The following is a 17,034-nucleotide window of genomic DNA, read 5'->3' as shown; positions in this document are numbered from 1 at the left end:
ATGATCATAGTAGTACTTGAGTAAATTGTTCCCCGCTGTAATTGCTTCTAGTTAACCCGAAAGAACATGGATGGCCGATAAGGAAGAGGCCATAGGAATGAAGTATGCTCAGTGTGCACAAATAAAAAACCCGAAAAAGCCCGCTGGCCGAGTCGACTTAATAACGCCCTTTCCCCGATCTAAACGGAGTTGAGATGAGCGAAATCTCAAATGCATCAGTAGTGACCACAGCGCCTCGCTAACTTTTGAATGACTGCTTTCTGTTTTGAACTTTCGCGCTTTTTCAATGCGTTTTTGCCTCTTTTTATCGAAGATAGAAGGAAGGAAAGAACGAACAACGTGCATCATATCATCCGATCATGAATTGCTCCTGTCATTCTTCAGGGACTCATGATTGTCCGGTGCTAGTCTTCTCAAGGATGGTCTTCATCATCTCGTTGCCGAGCTTGCTGGCTTCGGGGAAACGAGGAGCGAAGTATTTCTGGATTCGCTCGAATCGATCGCGGTAGGATTCGAAATCACCAAATGAGACGCAGTCGGACCAAGCCTGGGGGTTAGACAATTTATGTCAGTATGTGGGTGGAGAAATGGCTATCGCCCTCGGTGTCTGGGACGCTGGACCTACCCTGGCAGCAAAGGTGAATTCCAGGTCATCGGAACGGAACGTCTTGTCATCAATGGCAGTATTGATCGCCTCATCAAGGAGATCGGGGTTCCGGAACAGATATTCTGTAACGCCCAGCCACAAACGGAAGAGCTAACGGAGAGATTGTAAGCAAGATGTCGTGGCCGCAGAATCAAGTCAAGGCCACTCACGGGTGTGGAGCAAATCATGTGGTCGTAAGGGACGATGCCCAACTTAGACCAACAATCAACAATGGCCAACAGACTCAAGTGGTTGTTCGGAGGCGTGTCTTCACGTGGACGGTTTGAGAGAGAGAAGCGATCCAAAACCTCATCCTTCAGCAGAAGATCTTGGCCTTCGGTGCCTGCCTTGAAAACAGCCGCCCCGGCATCTTTAACTCTGCGCTTGAGTTCGTCTCGGCGTCCCTCAATCATAAGTTTGTAAAGGTCTGTCACTGATTCCGCATACTGGCGGATTTGGGTCTTGGCCGCCGGGTTCAGAATGGCTAGACCGGCGTAGACGTGCCACTTGTTTGCGTAGATGCGCAGGGTGATGTTGATCTTGACGTTCTCGATTCCACCCACCCAACGGGAAATCTCCCAGGGGAACTGCTTGTTTGCTTGCCATGCAGTTCCCATGCTCAGAAAAGCAGCATGGGTAACCGCCTGGGTGTCTGCAGTAATGCGATCGTGCTTTTCACCAGTCAGGTAGACATATTCGGATCCGAAACACGACAGGACGTTCTTCACGACCCGGAGACTCTCGTCCGACGCACGGTGCTGGATGAGGACCTAAAGGGAAAGCAACGGTGTTATTATGCGCGCAACGCCAATGTCACTCGGTATACAGCGGCATACCAGAGGCTGACCCTTGGGGTTGACTTTGGGTCCATGCAGCGAATGGCACGATACAATTTCTACATCCGGGGGAAGATGCTTGTCGAAGGCGGACAGCTCGGGAGCTTTGCAGGACGTTTGGCCGCCAACGATGGCGCCGACCTTGGTAGCTTTATGGATATTCCACGAGTCAGACACCGTTCGAAGGGAAGGTATGGTAGCTTTGGCTTTGACGAAGACATACATGGGCCATATTCTGCCACTACCTTGTCAATAACACCAGCCTCTACACTGTATATAATGAAATCGCTAATCCTTGAAACCAGGTGTCCATTCGGATAGATTGTAACACCTTGCTATGTACGATAAGTCGAGGAACAGCATGAGCTGCGGCCATAAGAGACGTACAGAAGAATCAAATTCTTTTTTCAGATCTTCAAAGCTATCGGGCTTGTCACAAGCATTAATCCTTCATTCGTAAATTATAAGTTAGTATATAGCTAGGACCGTAGTCTATCGAACGTGAAATTGTTTAGGAATACGATATAAGAGCCTAAATCCATTGCAGAGTCAGTCGACGATCAATGAATAGCAAGTCTTGTGATCCAAAAGGAAGATCATTTGGTAGTTCAGACAAAGAAAAGTAAGGTAGCGAGATATTTACATCATTGACAACTCGGGTGTCACCAAGGCACCAGAATGGTACCCAAGCTATCCCCGAGTCATACTCGAGCCAAATGCACTCAAGTCATCATCCAAATGAGGGGCAGTGTGGGAAGCAAGGGAGAGAGGGGGCGAGTCATACCTATTATGGGAGAAGTCGAGGAGACGGGGAAAGTGTCGCAGAATCAACAGAAAGATTGAGAGATTACCTCCACCCTGCTTGACTGAGTAACTGGGCATACATCTTGCCCATGTCACCCATGCCAATGATGCCAATCATGGCATTTTCCTTGGTGAAACCCATACTGGGTAGGAAAGCTCTGCGACAGTTGAGAGAGGACTAATCACTAGATTCAAGAGTACAATCCAGAACAAGTGACAGTCAAGCGGAATCAAAGACAGGATCCGACGCAGGACACACTGAGATTGACACTCCGTCTCTTCTTGAGGTAAACACAAGAACCAAGCAAAAGGGTGAGTTGCAGGAAAATTTAAATAGCCGTTGAAAAAGTACAACTCACCGCCTCTCGGACCGACTTACCCCGACGGGCTCATTCTGGTGGCCTCAGGCACCCACTCGCTTGGGCCCGCTCACATTGATGCTGGACCAATCACGAACCCCCAAACTGCCGGTAGGGCACACACCATCATTTTTCTGTATCCTCGATCTTTTGCACGCCCGTTTGATCTTCTCTTCTCCTTCCCATATTCCATTCCACCACAGCACATCAAAATGCCTCCCAAGAAAGCTCCCGCTGCCGCCAAGGAGAACGTCACTCTCGGCCCTCTGGCCGGTGATGGTAAGAATTTGAAATTTTCTCGAAGTTGTTTGCGTTTGCGCATGGACTAACATGGTGGGTTTATAGGCAAGCTCGTCTTCGGCGTTGCCCGTATCTTCGCCTCTTTCAACGATACCTTCGTTCACGTTACCGATCTTTCGTTAGTCTCCCTCTATTTTGCGCGACATTTGCGACAGGCTTCGATTGTTCGGTTCATGGGGATTTGGTCTCGGGAAAAATTCGACATGGATTGAAGATCGGAGCCTGAGAGAACAACGACAAGTGCAGGATTGCTAACGATTTGACAACAGCGGTCGCGAAACCATCTGCCGTGTCACCGGTGGTATGAAGGTCAAGGCTGACCGTGACGAGTCCTCCCCCTACGCTGCCATGTTGGCTGCTCAGGACGTTGCTGCCCGCTGCAAGGAGCTCGGCATCAACGCTCTGCACATCAAGATCCGTGCCACTGGTGGTATGTTCTTGAATACTCTACCCGATTCTATCGGTTCATGGCTAACGCGATTCTTTTCATAGGTAACGGCACCAAGACCCCCGGTCCTGGTGCTCAGTCTGCTCTCCGTGCTCTTGCCCGTTCCGGCATGAGAATCGGCAGAATCGAGGACGTTACCCCCACTCCCTCCGACTCTACCCGTCGCAAGGGTGGTCGCCGTGGTCGTCGTCTGTAGATATGTGCGGGTCTGTCTTTCTCTTCCAAGTTGTACGACTCTTCTGCAACGCTGGAATGGAGGCTACCAGCAGGGCTCTTGGCCTGTGTATGTGGATGGAATAAACGCGGAGAACGGCATACAAGCCTGGTCTTCAATTTTTTCATGTCCCAATTGGTTGTTTTCGGCTTTGGGGTTAGTAGTTTGTGGCAATCGTGGCAACTGCTCAGGTCAATATAACTCAAAACTGGAATGATGCATTCTTGTCAATTCGTAGGAACGGTAGTGTATGTGATTAAAACATGCGGTTAAGCTGTTAGATTTGTAGTCATAAACAGTAGAGGACCAAGCAGTGAGAGCCTTCTTATCACCGGTTGTTGGCAGAGGGGTTCTTTTTATCAGGCTTTTATCGGAGCTAAGATAAGGTCAGCCGCGGGTGCTTTCAAGTCTGATCCGCGCCGCAGTTTGTTCCATCTACAAATCCTGACAAGTTTGCCTCGCGCCTTTAGACTGGCACGTAATCAGATCCAGGGTAATAATTTCTCTCATTCCTCTATCATTCAACCTCATCATTTATCTCATAATAGCGCCATCTGACAAAATAACATCTTGGGTTGACGTCAGGGCATCCGAATCCTTGCGGCCTCGATATGCGACATTACTGAACTGAACCCAACACCCCCCCAATCAACGCATCTCTTCCACAGTGATAGCACTCTCTATTACATCAAACAATACAATCACATACCATACTCGACAACCATGCAAACCTCCGTCTCGCCATCCCCCACCATCCTGGTGCCCCACCTCCCCCCGAAGACCCTCGTCGGCATCGACCTGATCACCTTCACCTCGACGCCCAATTTCCACGGAATCCGCGACCTCCCTCCCGGCTGGCACTTCCTCTACACCGGGACAACAGAGAGCCTCTCACTCCGAAGCGGCGCCTGGTTCTACGTCGGCGACATCAACGCCGCCGGGACGACCATCAACGCAAAGAACGCGATCACCACACGCCGCAATGACACCGGATCCGAAATCTACATCTGGAAATGGAGTTCTGACAACGAGACTCTCGTGCCGTTGCTGGGCAGTAGCGATGCAGATAAGCAGGAGGCTATGCGGTACAAGGCAAATTTGGCTGCTGTGTGGCAGCGCGGGAGTCTCTTTCGGTATCGGAGTCGGGTCCCGCCGTCTTCTATGTCGCAGGGACGTTCGAAGGTGGGGGGTCAGGCGTCGGTGCCGGATGAGGTGGATGATGTGAATGAGGAGGAGGGGAGGAGGGATTGGCAGGGTCTGACGGATCGGGTTTCGCCGGCACTTCTGTCGCGGATCTTCGGGGCGCATGAGGTGGATGTGGATGATCGGCCGCGGTGGACGGTTACGTCTGCGAGCACGGCGAGGAGAGATGACGATGATATACCTGGTATTGAGAAGCTGTCGGAAGGGGAGGGGAATCCAGCAGGAGGCGAAGGCGTGGCGGTGGAGCCGGAGAGCGAGCTTTCGTTCTTGCCTATTGATTTGAAAAGAACGTGGAGAGAGGGGGCTATTGGACGCGAACGAACCGAAGCAGCTCAGGATCGATCCTGGGCGCTGGGGGACCTCATACACCAGGCGGCTGGTACCACCAAGGGCAATACGGAAGTTGATGAAAGGCTCGGGGAAGAGCAGGTGCTGGGCGAGTTGCAATTCACCTTCCTCATGATCTTGACCTTGATGAATTACTCGTGTCTCCAGCAGTGGAAAAGACTGCTCGGGTTGATCCTCACCTGCCGAAGTGCGATCAAGAACCGGGAAGGTTTCATGAGCGACGTACTGCGCTTGCTTTTACTACAGCTCAAGAGATGCGACGATGTCGAGGGCGGACTATTTGATCTCGACGGGGAAGAAGGCGGAGACTTCCTGCGGAAGTTACTGGTCAAGTTCCGAAAGTCGCTATATGACGTGGTGGATGGCGCTGCGTCTCCCGTGAAAGACGAATATGAGCGACTCGAGCAGTGGGTTAAGGAAGAATACGACTGGGAGCTGGACCGTGGGGTGGTTGTTCGACACGGCATGCTGCAATTGGAGGACGGCGAAGAGGTCGAGATGGATACGAACGAGGGCGACGAGGATCAGGAAATGGGGGAATATGCACCGGTCATTGTGGATCTTGGAGATGGTGATACTGAGGTTAGCAAGTATTAGCTGTGGGAGCGATTGCCATTTCGTTCCTAGTTAAGATCCGAACCTTTCTATATTACATGCATAGTTCAAATGGACTGTTGTTCATGTGGTATTCTATTAATATCTAGTATTAAGTCTAGATGAAACTAGGTTAAGCCAGGGCTTACAGGGTTCCATCCCCTCAGCTGACCCCGGTACTTGTCTCTCGTTTCTTTTCTTCCCCTAGACATCTCTGTTTTCAACAAGGCATCTGAATTCTTCAAGTTATAGTCATCTGATTTGAAAGAAAACAAATCTCTATGGTCATTGACTGCTAACATAAAACCGGCTCCTATCCAAATATATACAATGCAGGTATTTCATCAACATTTCGATCCGATCCGTCATTTCAGGGGTATGCCTGTTTATTTCTGACTCTCTTCTTCAATGACATAGGCCCATTCGTGGTTCTCCTGGCCATCCTTGCCGTACATGATAGACTCCAGCCAGGACTTGATCTGAGCGGCGTATCCGGCGCGGTTGGCATTGGCCTCCACCATGCTCATTTGAACGTCACCGTTGCCGATGAGCTTGACGGGGGTCACGAAGTACTAGGATCGAATTAGCACACCAATCCAAACCATGACATACGACTTTCTAAAGATAGAAGTTCACTTACAGCCGTGCCGCAGACGAATGCCTCAACGATACGTCCCTCCTTCCACGCCTGTTCGACATCACCGATCGTGAACGTCTTCTCAACAACCTCCACCGGCGCAAGAGATCCATAAGCCTTGGTCAAGTGCTCGCGAGCCAGCTGGAGCACACTGCGACGAGTAACACCGGGGAGAATGAGCTGGTTCTCCAGAGGAGCGGTGACAAGCTCCAGTTTCCCAGTCTCCTTGTTATCCCAGACGATGAAGAAGTTGCTAGCGCCGGCCTCGGTCACTTGACGGTCCTCGCCAAACAACCACAGCACCTGGTCAAAGCCCAGGGCCTGAGCCTTGCCGTGTGCAGAAAGCGAGGGCCCATAGTTGGCACCCAGCTTCGCGTAACCGAATCCACCGGGCCAGGCACGAATGGTGTCCGGTTGCGACGCAAGGAGCTTCAACCCCGGCTGGACGCCAGGCTCGAGCTTCTTCTTGGCGGGGTCGGGCCAGGGCACGGCGATGATGAAAAGGAGGGCCTCCTTGGGGGTCTGGATGCCGAGGTGCGGGCCGCTGCCAATCAACGTGGGACGAAGGTACAGGAAGTTCTCGGGTTTATCCTTGGGAAGCCAGCCTAGAGCAAATGCCTTGTCAGTCCGAAGTCACACATACAACTAAACACGGGGAGGGCGAACATACGGGGACCATCAATCTGGAGCAATTTGGCGATCAAACGCTTCAGCTCCTCGAACTTGAAGCCGGGCAGAGACGTTCTCTGACCACTGTTGACCAGTCTCTCGCCATTGAGGTCGGGGCGGAACAGACGCAGCTTGCCATCGTATCCGCGGTAGACCTTCATTCCCTCGAAACACTCGGTGGCATAGTGCAGGCACGAGGCCGTGGGCGGGATGCTCAGGTTCGCATACGGCTTGATCTCGGGGGTCTCCCAACCATGGACATCGGTCCACCGGACGGTGACCATATGATCCGTGCAGTGGGAATGGCTCAATTCCTCCGGCGAGCCAGGCGCGGGGACAGGTCGAAGGTTAGTCGTGCGGGTGATGTTGACCACCGAGGCATCCAACTCGGCCAAACGTGCGACGGAACCCATGATGAGCGTTGTTATAGAGGGAGTAAGATCTTCGGGAGAACGGAAGTGGGTATATGGTTTTATATAGTCGAGGAGAAGAGGCAGGAGTGAGTCACTGCGGAGATACTACTACCAAATGCGACCAAGGAATTGGCGAGGACCCTATAAACAGCGGTGACAAGTTGATGACAGGAACCTCCGACAAAGAAGGAAGAATAAGAACAAGACCAGGAATAAGAAGGAGTGATACAAAAAAAGGTCAGCGCAATCGGATACTGCCCGCTTTATGACTACAGTACGGCCTTGTCTACGGGGCCCTCCAAGCGGGGGGGCAAAAGAGAAAACTTTTCTCGGGGCCGAGTTGATTTGTCTGGGACGTTTCGCCATCGATATCCGAGCCTCCCAGATCACAGCCAGACCATTATCTGCCGTGACCCGCGAACGAACTTTCAGGGCTTGTCATGGAGTCTTGACAGTCCAATTGGGGATTGTGATAGGCTCGAGGGGACAACTAACGACGCCCTTTGACGCCCTTTGAGTGACAATACTTTTCTGCCGCGACGTGCAGATGTCCCTATCTATCGCCTTCACCGCCTACTCGGCCCCTCCTATCGGTGGAGGTGCCGAGTCTAACCGACCAGGGTCCCCGGCTACTTGCGGCCTTTATGGGGCCCGAGATCGGAGACCGTTTGTCATGTCATAAGCTTATCCTACTGTTGTATACAAGTTAATTCCACGCTGACCGATGACAGTCCGATGACATCCCCTGCTTCTCTCATCCTGTCATTCATCGCCAGGTTCCGGTTTAGAGTTCATGCTCGACAGCTCCTTGCCGTATAAATACCATGCACGCTGCATCGTCACCAAGGTAAGAGCAGTGGATGATCTGCGAGCAAGCCACATGCAAAAGACAAGGGGATCACCTCCACCCCGCCATATACATATACACAATTCCACACGAACTGGGGTAAAGTTCGTCCCAGGCCAAGGCCATCACACCCAGATCCGACAGTTCCATGGAAACCGACAAGGTGACAGAAGTATATACGGAGTAACGTCGAAATATATCCAGCGTTAGTGTCGGGTAGATGCAGGATCTGCTCCTTCCAGCGTTTCCAGTTTCCGTCTTAGGGCCCGGCAATCGACCACGGGGTGACACAGGGCTAGCTAGGAAGAAACACCCGGGCGGGATTAGCATGGCTGATCCGAGCTGGAGATTATGTAGTACTGCAGGGTCCGGGATGGTTTGATGGGAAGCCCTAATTACTGTGTACCATCTTGCTCGACTGCCCATCCAGTTGCGTTCTGGGCTAGCATGAGGATTTGGGGTCTCGTGGGAGGGTTTCATTTTACTTTCTTTGTTCTTCTTCTTCTTCTTCTTTTTCTCCTTCTTCCTTTTTTTTTCTAGTTACGAAGATTTCATTTGTGAATCCCAGTCTCGTTGCCGCAGCCCGCTTGATCTACTCCGTAGACTTCGCTGTGAACCAGTCCTGTCGGGGAAGTGGCTAACGAAAGCCCAAGGAAATCAAGAAACGAGGCTTGGCAGGTGACTCGGGCAATTACAATCTAGACTCGACTCGAAAATCCTTGCACGGGAGTACACCGTAACACGATGAACCCATCTTATAGGCTGGGGGAAAGACTCCGCCTGACAGCCGCATGGGGAAGCATGAAGGGAGATGTCTGACCGAAATCTGAATCCGAATCTGAAATCCAAATCCCCCGGTCCCTGAGCAGCAACCAGTCACCCGCCGGCGGATATTTGAAGCAATCTACGGAGTGAATTTTGGGTTGGGACGTTGATGTAATGATGCGGGGATCATGTGATGGCCACACAAACGTGATGGGTGTGTCACTCCCCCCCCTTCTTCCCGGATGGCTTCCACTTCCCAAGGATACCTTCGATGATCGACACTCCCAGTACCGCGCTGAGAGGCCACCAAACATCATCGCACCGAGAATTGTTCGTGCTAAGAATCCCCGATGATGAACCGTACTGTAGTCATCGTGTCTTCTGATTGGCCGTTACAACCTCGGATGCATCATCGACGTCGCCACCCAGTAGTCCATCTTCTCATTTTCTCATGATGCGGCCATCCGGTCATCGTGCGACCTTTTTGTTCATGGCAATCGTTGCATGTCCTAGCATAGGCACGACGCAGAGAGAGAGAGAAGACGGTGCCATATTTATCGCTGCAGTTTTCCATCTATGGTGGACTCACTGGTCCGTCCTGACTCGGTATCCGCATGGACCTTCCCCACAGCTCACAAAGGGTACCGTTTCAAATTGGATCCGCTTCCAGAGCACAAAGACAGATTAGTATGGACGCCCAGAGTACGCCTACCACTAGTCATTACGAGCTTGATGTAATTCTAAAGCAATGGGATGGTGGGCCTTGATGGGAGCTAGACCCGGGAACAGAGTGGTCGAACCAACATAGAGGCAGCAACCCCCGGTGCCTCGAGCTCAACTATCCCAAGCGGATCGCCGGTCGGTGCTCATTTCCGCCAGTGACATTTCATATGGCTTTTAGACCCGGCTGGGACAGCCAGCTTTGTCGCCCTTTGTGTCTTCCCACCCCTTCCCGCCTTCGCGCCTGGCGGGTCTGATAGCTTACGGTGTAGTTCCCTGACATTGTTGTTTGCTGGATTTTTATGCCGAGATTCGCCATCCAATTTGCAAAAAAAATGCGAAAACTTTTGCCGCGTGATAACCTACCGTCGTCGCCAAACTCCGTCATAGAACATCGTACCGGGAGAGGATGCCGCATGCTGATCCGCTCCCAGCCCAATCGGTGGGAACGACGGCTGTTGGATTCCTGGCATCAACACGTCGCAGACAAACATATGTAGACCGTGCTATAGGGTAACGACGGTGCAAGGGCCCTGGGGATGTAAACCAACAAAACCAACGATGCAGGCCTTGGGCTGCCGGACCAAAGCGAAGGATCCAGCCCGCCATGTCTTGTGCTGAATAGGCAGGTGGGCAGGAGGGACCTAAGATCGAAGCCCAATGTGCCTTGGGGGGGAAGATTGATCCGTGAATCAGGACCCGAGCCGTTCAAGTCCATAATGGCTGGATATTGTATCGTGTCTTGCCATAACCCCACCCACTAATCAATCGGGCCAGCCTCCAGAGAACCGGACCTGATGCTTGTCTGCTCTCCTTAGCTTCACCATTCAGAGTGCTGTCATGGACGCAAATGGCGGCTCCAGACAGCCTGTCGATGGATGCATCCATTTCCACCGACCGTTCTTTTTCTTTTCTTGAAGATGTAATCTGTTCCTTATTGGATGTTTCCCTTTTCCCCCTTGCTCTCCCTCTCTGGTTTCTTGTTTCTTTTCGACTTTTCCCTTTTCTGGTTGGTGATTTTTTTTTTTTTTTTTTGTGCTGGTAGGATCCCCATCCATTTCTTTCTCCTCCCCTCTCCGTATAATAATTGTTTCTTGGCGATTGAGCTCCCTCGTTGCTGCAACATCCATCGTCAAATTCCACTACCAACCCGACTTCCCCCGGCAGAACTCAACAATCAACATCCCGTTACGTGTCGCTGACATAGGACATGGCTGTTCGCCCCTCCCATGAAGCCGGTCGACGCTCTGATAGATGTTAAAAAAATATCCGCGATTCGCAAGACAAGGACCGAGAGTGTGTTGCATAAAAACAAGAGGAGTGCAAGAGGGTGGCGTTGCCAGCAAGCTCGATTGACTGCAGGCGCCGGTTTTCCAAATCTTCTCTCTCCACGATCGTATCGCCACGTCGGTGGTCCTTTCGTACTCTTTCGCGAATTTAGAATATAAAGGCAACACTAAGATTCTGCTGAACAAGCGCGGATTTCTCGCCTTCGTCGTCAGAAATAGACACGATCCCTTAAGATGAATCAGGACGATCAGAACAGGCACCTTCCAACACTCGCCCCGGGTCCACGAGGCCCCGTGGTGCACTCAGGGGTACCCATAACAAAGTCGAGAAAAAACTCCACCGCATGCCTACCCTGCAAGCAAGCGAAGAGAAAGGTAAACAATCTCTTGATTTTCGCCTCGAGAGGGGAAAAAAAGGAGGCACCGGAATTTGCCGCAACCAGGTGGGAGATGGGTGAAAGAGAAAGCACCACGGAGGGACGCAAGCATTGAAGAACGGTTCTCATAATCTTCTCGTTACACGCAGGCGCTAATTGTTGCTTCTTTGGATCACAGTGTACAGGACGCCCGCCGCCTTGCAAAGCATGCCAGAACACCGATGCCGAATGTGTCTTTGACGAGACCCTCGACCTCAGACGCAAAGTCGCCGCTAAACGCACTCTCGGAGAGCTAGAATATTATCGAGGACTGCTGAACTCTTTGCTGGAGTCACTCAGATCTCCGGAAGACGACAAGATCCAGTACATACTGAGTACTATCCGACAGACTCCTTCTCTGAAGGACGTTGCCTCCGCTGTAGATGCGCCGACTATGGATATGAGTGATGCGACATCGGATAATTTCAAGGGAGGAAACTCCACAGAGGACGCCATTGCTCAGCATGAACGTTTGCTTGTAGATGTTCACTCGAGGATAACCTTAGAGAAGCTTTGTGATGTTCCCGTGCTCCGAGTACCTGCCAAACCTTGGACGAGAGTCACCGAAGACGAGCAGCTCGTCTCGCATTTGATCTCTTTGTATTTCACGTGGGACCACCCACTGTCCCAACTCATTGATCAAAGGATGTTCATCAAGCACATGAACAAAGGTGACACGAACTCAGAGTTCTGCAGTCCGCTTCTCGTAAACAGTGTCCTCGCAATGGCAAGTGTAAGGTGTCCCCACGGCCTCCACCTATCCGCGTGACATCTCTAATTTGATCGAAGGCATACTCCGATTTCCCCGAAGTCTTCTCCTCTCCCGGCGATTTGACCTCGAAAGGCAAACAATTTTATGCGGAAGCAGAGAGACTGTGGATGGCCGAAGACGGGCATGCGTCGTTGACCAATATCCAGGCTGTCGCTCTTATGAGCTGCGTGTATGTGTACCCGAGCGTTTGCACATATGGTTGTACTGATGAACCAAAGGTTGAGCTTCCAGATGAAGAGAAAAGCAAGTTGGCTAATGCTGAGGCAAGCCGTGCAGCTTGCGCAAGACATTGGAATGTTCCAATCCCCCCGGTCGAGCCATAAAGAGTGGAAGAAGACACGCATTGATGTGCAGTATGCCGGGGTTGTAACTGCTTGGGGATTATTCGCCCTGAATTCGTGAGCATATGGTCTGGTCCAACACGTCCAGCTTATCCACCGACTAACTTTCGACCAGTCAAGTCTCCCTGGAATCCGGAAAAGTCGCAAACCTTGCACGCCCCAGATTCAAGCCGTTTAACCGAAACAGGCTCGATGACGATGTTGCATGGGTACCCTATCCTCGTTCGAACCAGATAGATTACGACGCAAAGCCGGCTTTGCTCGCGTCAATCATGTTTCACTCGACGGACCTGACGGAAATTGTAGTGGAGATCCAGGATTTATTATATGACAAGGCGCTCGACTGGCGAATGGAGGATACGTGGGCAGCGGCAAACAATCTATACACTCGTTTAGGGACGTGGTTGGAAGGACTGCCTGAAACTTTGCAAGTGGACGAGGAACAAATCCCGCAAATACTGTATATGCAGTAAGGACGGACCCCTGTCTTGGCTTGTCAATCAATAGGCCTGACGCGGACTGCAGTATCAACTACCATTATACCACCATCTACCTGTCCGGGTTTTTCCTCGACCACGAAGAGAGAACATTACAGCCGGCCCAAATCGAGCAGGCCAGATTGGCCCAGCTGCAGTCGGCGAACCAGATCGCACATTGCCTTCGAATTTATCACGAGTCTTACGGGCTCCGGCATGTGCCTCGAATGATGCTTGGGCCCACCAACAGAAGCGCCCTGGCCTTGCTGGCCGCTCTAGAGGACGAAGAGCTCAAGGAATCCTTCATCGAGTTGTGTCGGTTTTTGGTCGCCTTCAGCAAGAGGTTCTCGCAGGCTCAAGCCATGATCCACATGATCGAAAAAACCGCCCGACAGATGAAAATTGCACTGCCCCCGGAGGCTATTGCCGTGCTCGATCACAAAGAGCTGGAGACATCTCAATGGCTGTAACTTGACGGTAACATGCCCCTTAACCCCTTGCCTTTCGGTCGACTTTGCTGATTTGTTTAAGGGGGGAGGGAAGAGGTATAACGCGCCCGAGGATCAGGATGCCGACTCTCAAGGGCCGCGGGAGAAGGAATAGGGCGTAGTAGGATGAAAAAACGGAGAAGAGTTCCGGGCGCCAACAGTCGCAGATTAATGATCTTCGAAGCTCGAAGGTCTCTGATCAGAGCATGACTGTTTCAGTTTGTGGATTAGACGATACACAGTTAGAACTTGAATTGAATGTCAGTCGATTCATTCTGATCCGAAGAAAAGAGAAAAGGGAAAGGAGAAAAAAAGAAACGGGACAATGGCTGTCTGCTTGAAGCGTAAGGTATGCAATGGAGAGATGAAAGGGACCGGGCAATTTCCCCCCAAAGATCCGGTGCGGCTACTAACGACTCTTTCAGGCAGGCGCTGGGGGGAGGGGGTTGGAGCGAATTTGGGTCCCAGTGACCAGTAATATGTCCAGCGTGGCATGGATACTTTCTCCGGGGGCTGACTGCCAATGGCCCGTCAGGAATGATGGGCAGTTCCGGTCTGCCTGCCTTAAGAGGCCGTACCGAAGAATCCTGATTCCTTGCCAGCGTCATGCCCCGATCTACCGTTTGCCACCGCTAGACGGTGACGGGCAACTGATTCACCATGGCGTGTTTACTGGGTTTTACTGAGACTGGCCACACTCTCGTGCTGCTGGCCAGGACAACACATCTGGATGGTCTCTGGTATGCTGCTCGGTTCACTCGAGTCCGCGAGCATTCCTGTCTTTGAAATGGGGGAGGGCAACGATTTGCCGGTCTTCTCCTGTCCAATATCCCGCCTGAGACGATTTTCTCTCCCAGTGGCAACATTAGCCCCAAACTACAAGGCGAGGTGACCAATTAGGTAGACGATGAAGCTGTCTAGTGTCTGCGAAATAGCCAGCCCGATGATCATGTTCTACTTGGGCTTGGCTCTTGGTTCTCTACTACAGGCTTTCTTCTCGATATCACGCGAAATTGACACTGCATGATCCATGTGCACATTTCCATGCAAGATAGTAATTGCTCTTCGTTGCTGTAGTCGTAAGTAGTAGCTATGGCTAAGGGTTTTGCAATGCAACGATTCCGGTAGAGCGGCACCAATGATGCCTCGGTGGACTAGCCTGCAGTTACTTGACTTATGGACGGGACGTATAGCACCTCGATGTAAAATCCTGTCTTCTTTTATTGGAGCCAATTCCAATCAACGTGCTGGTATAGAAGAAGAAGAAAGCGGCGCTCACTAAAACTTCCGCCAAATCGGCTTACCGCACTTATCCCTGCATAGATGACTCAGCCCACCCGTTTATGCACAGATAAGATAAGCACAAACCGTCCAAGCGAAAACCCTCAAAATTCGATGCGGAAACAATTGAAATCCCACACCCCCGACGCCGAAGAGCCACGCCGAACGACGCGCTCTGTCCCACCCCGACCTTCCCAGTTGACCGACTCCTGGATATAGTTCTTGATTCCCGGCAGACCCCTTTTTTTCTCTTGCCAATATGTCCTACGAAGAGCGCGCCAACGCGCACCCCAACCTGAACGACGAGTCCGATGTGGAGGAGGAAGCGCTCGTCAACGACTACCGCGAGCAGGTCAACTTCGACGATGGCATGAGTGAGCTGGACCGCACGACGTCGCTGGGAGGTGGCTCTCAGACCCAGGATCTCCAGGCTCAACTCGCTGCTGCTGCCACCCCGCTGGAATACCAGGCTACGCTGGAGACCAAGTTCGCAAGCTACGACAACTACTGCAGTCTGTTCCACTACATCCTCAACTCGGATGGCCCTGTGGAATTGGAGGTTCCTTCTGTATGTTTTTTTGTATCCCCCGAGGTTTCCTATGAATTACGGCAGTTGGCTTGGATCCCGGCGTGTGTGCTCGGTCTACCCGCTGTCGATGTGTGCGGTGGGCTGGTTTGAATCGGATTATGCTAATTGGCTCCTTGTCTACGAATAGTACTACTGGGCCTGGGATGTGATCGACGAGTTCATCTACCAGTTCGAGTCCTTCTGCCGCTACCGTAACCGCGTCGCCCGCAGCGGCTCCAACGAGGAGGAGGCCCAGCTTCTGCGCGAGAACCCGAACACCTGGGGCTGCTACTCCGTACTCAACGTCCTCTACTCTCTCATCCAGCGTTCGCAGATCAACGAGCAATTGGCTGCCATGAAGCGTGGTGAGGACCCCCTGGCTTTTGCCGGAGAATACGGCTCGCGGCCCCTGTACAAGATGCTCGGATACTTCTCGATCATCGGTCTGCTGCGGGTTCACTGCTTGCTGGGAGACTTCAGCCTGGCTCTCAAGACCCTCGATGACATCGAGATGAACAAGAAGGCCATGTTCGCCCGTGTCATGGCTGCCCACTTCACCACCTACTACTACGTGGGATTCTCGTACATGATGATGCGCCGTTACGGCGACGCCATCCGCATGTTCAGCCACATCCTGGTCTACGTTTCCCGGACCAAGAACTTCCAGAAGGGTGGTAACAGCTACGACGCCATCGCCAAGAAGAACGACCAGATGTACGCCCTGATCGCCATCTGCGTTGCTCTCCACCCCACCCGTCTCGACGACACCATCCACTCCGCTCTGCGTGAGAAGTACGGCGAGCAGCTCATCCGTCTCCAGCACGGCGGTCCCGACGCCCTTCCTCTCTTCGAGGAGCTCTTCCGTTCCGCCTGCCCCAAGTTCATCAGCCCCACTCCCCCCGACTTCGACAACCCGTCGGTCAACGTCGACCCCGTCGACCACCACACCGCCATCTTCATGGATGAGGTCAAGAACACCATCTTCAACCCCACGATCCGCTCGTACCTGAAGCTCTATACGACCATGGATCTGAAGAAGCTGGCCGGCTTCCTCGAGGTCGAGCCCGAGAAGCTCCGCTCTTGGCTGTTGGTCAACAAGCAGCGTAGCCGCCAGGTTCGCTGGGTCGAGGGTGGCCTCCTGGAGGGTGAGCCGGTGAGCGCCAACGACCTGGACTACGCTCTCGAGAACGACCTGATCCACGTCAGCGAGACCAAGGCCGGACGTCGCCTGGTTGACTGGTACCTGCGCAACCTCGCCCGTGTGTACTAAACCGGTCCCCTCCCAAATACCATTTTTTTTCGGAGATCGTGCGCGAGTGGCCAAAAAATGAGAGACGCGTCATGTTTATAAACGGACCATTTTCGAAAGTAAGACTTCCCAAGCGGGGGAAGCCGTCGGGCACACCAGTCTGGTTTGTCCCATCATCTGCTCAAAAGCTCGGGGAGTCTTGGACGTTGCAGGTTGGAGATCACTAGTGGGGAAGAGCCACAATGACCGGTGTCAAGGACAAAAACAGAGAGTCATGGTGCTAGATCGCACAAGCACAATCTCTCTCCACCTCTCATCCTTTCTCCTACCTTCACAGCATCAAAATTATGA

At 52.2% G+C, this 17,034-nt stretch overlaps 6 protein-coding genes across 6 annotated transcripts; 4 read left to right on the top strand and 2 right to left on the bottom strand.

The window, feature by feature from the left end:
• Positions 1 to 388: 388 nt before the first annotated feature.
• TYR1 (prephenate dehydrogenase (NADP(+))) lies at positions 389 to 2,428 on the bottom strand (the record flags this gene model as incomplete). Its single annotated transcript, XM_046083916.1, has 7 exons — positions 389 to 547; positions 626 to 757; positions 817 to 1,416; positions 1,483 to 1,631; positions 1,706 to 1,817; positions 1,870 to 1,930; positions 2,334 to 2,428. The coding sequence occupies 7 exons, from the start codon at positions 2,426 to 2,428 to the stop codon at positions 389 to 391; spliced, it is 1,308 nt and encodes a 435-aa protein (XP_045939879.1).
• A 270-nt stretch (positions 2,429 to 2,698) lies between these two features.
• RPS14B (40S ribosomal protein uS11) lies at positions 2,699 to 3,880 on the top strand. Its single transcript, XM_046083915.1, has 4 exons — positions 2,699 to 2,924; positions 2,991 to 3,063; positions 3,215 to 3,375; positions 3,438 to 3,880. Exons 1-4 carry the CDS (start codon positions 2,858 to 2,860, stop codon positions 3,587 to 3,589), a joined length of 453 nt encoding a protein of 150 aa, XP_045939878.1. The 5' UTR covers positions 2,699 to 2,857; the 3' UTR covers positions 3,590 to 3,880.
• A 178-nt stretch (positions 3,881 to 4,058) lies between these two features.
• On the top strand, positions 4,059 to 5,816 carry LDX57_002270 (AAR2 splicing factor family protein). The gene is made up of 2 exons (XM_046083914.1): positions 4,059 to 4,100; positions 4,193 to 5,816. Exon 2 carries the CDS (start codon positions 4,331 to 4,333, stop codon positions 5,753 to 5,755), a length of 1,425 nt encoding a protein of 474 aa, XP_045939877.1. The 5' UTR covers positions 4,059 to 4,100; positions 4,193 to 4,330; the 3' UTR covers positions 5,756 to 5,816.
• A 322-nt stretch (positions 5,817 to 6,138) lies between these two features.
• On the bottom strand, positions 6,139 to 7,471 carry LDX57_002269 (branched-chain amino acid aminotransferase, cytosolic; the record flags this gene model as incomplete). Its single annotated transcript, XM_046083913.1, has 3 exons — positions 6,139 to 6,324; positions 6,393 to 6,994; positions 7,060 to 7,471. The coding sequence occupies 3 exons, from the start codon at positions 7,469 to 7,471 to the stop codon at positions 6,139 to 6,141; spliced, it is 1,200 nt and encodes a 399-aa protein (XP_045939876.1).
• A 3,965-nt stretch (positions 7,472 to 11,436) lies between these two features.
• On the top strand, positions 11,437 to 13,567 carry LDX57_002268 (putative C6 transcription factor; the record flags this gene model as incomplete). Its single annotated transcript, XM_046083912.1, has 6 exons — positions 11,437 to 11,467; positions 11,655 to 12,241; positions 12,298 to 12,449; positions 12,499 to 12,678; positions 12,737 to 13,090; positions 13,147 to 13,567. The coding sequence occupies 6 exons, from the start codon at positions 11,437 to 11,439 to the stop codon at positions 13,565 to 13,567; spliced, it is 1,725 nt and encodes a 574-aa protein (XP_045939875.1).
• A 1,558-nt stretch (positions 13,568 to 15,125) lies between these two features.
• Positions 15,126 to 16,704, top strand: LDX57_002267 (putative eukaryotic translation initiation factor 3 subunit EifCl; the record flags this gene model as incomplete). Its single annotated transcript, XM_046083911.1, has 2 exons — positions 15,126 to 15,434; positions 15,583 to 16,704. The coding sequence occupies 2 exons, from the start codon at positions 15,126 to 15,128 to the stop codon at positions 16,702 to 16,704; spliced, it is 1,431 nt and encodes a 476-aa protein (XP_045939874.1).
• Positions 16,705 to 17,034: the final 330 nt, after the last annotated feature.

The sequence above is a fragment of the Aspergillus melleus genome, assembly GCF_016097325.1.
Source record: "Aspergillus melleus strain CBS 546.65 chromosome Unknown contig1, whole genome shotgun sequence".
In the NCBI taxonomy this organism is placed as follows: Eukaryota; Fungi; Ascomycota; class Eurotiomycetes; order Eurotiales; family Aspergillaceae; genus Aspergillus; species Aspergillus melleus.
The sequence above is the reverse complement of the archived record's forward strand: the minus strand, read 5'-3'. Positions and strand labels throughout refer to the sequence as shown.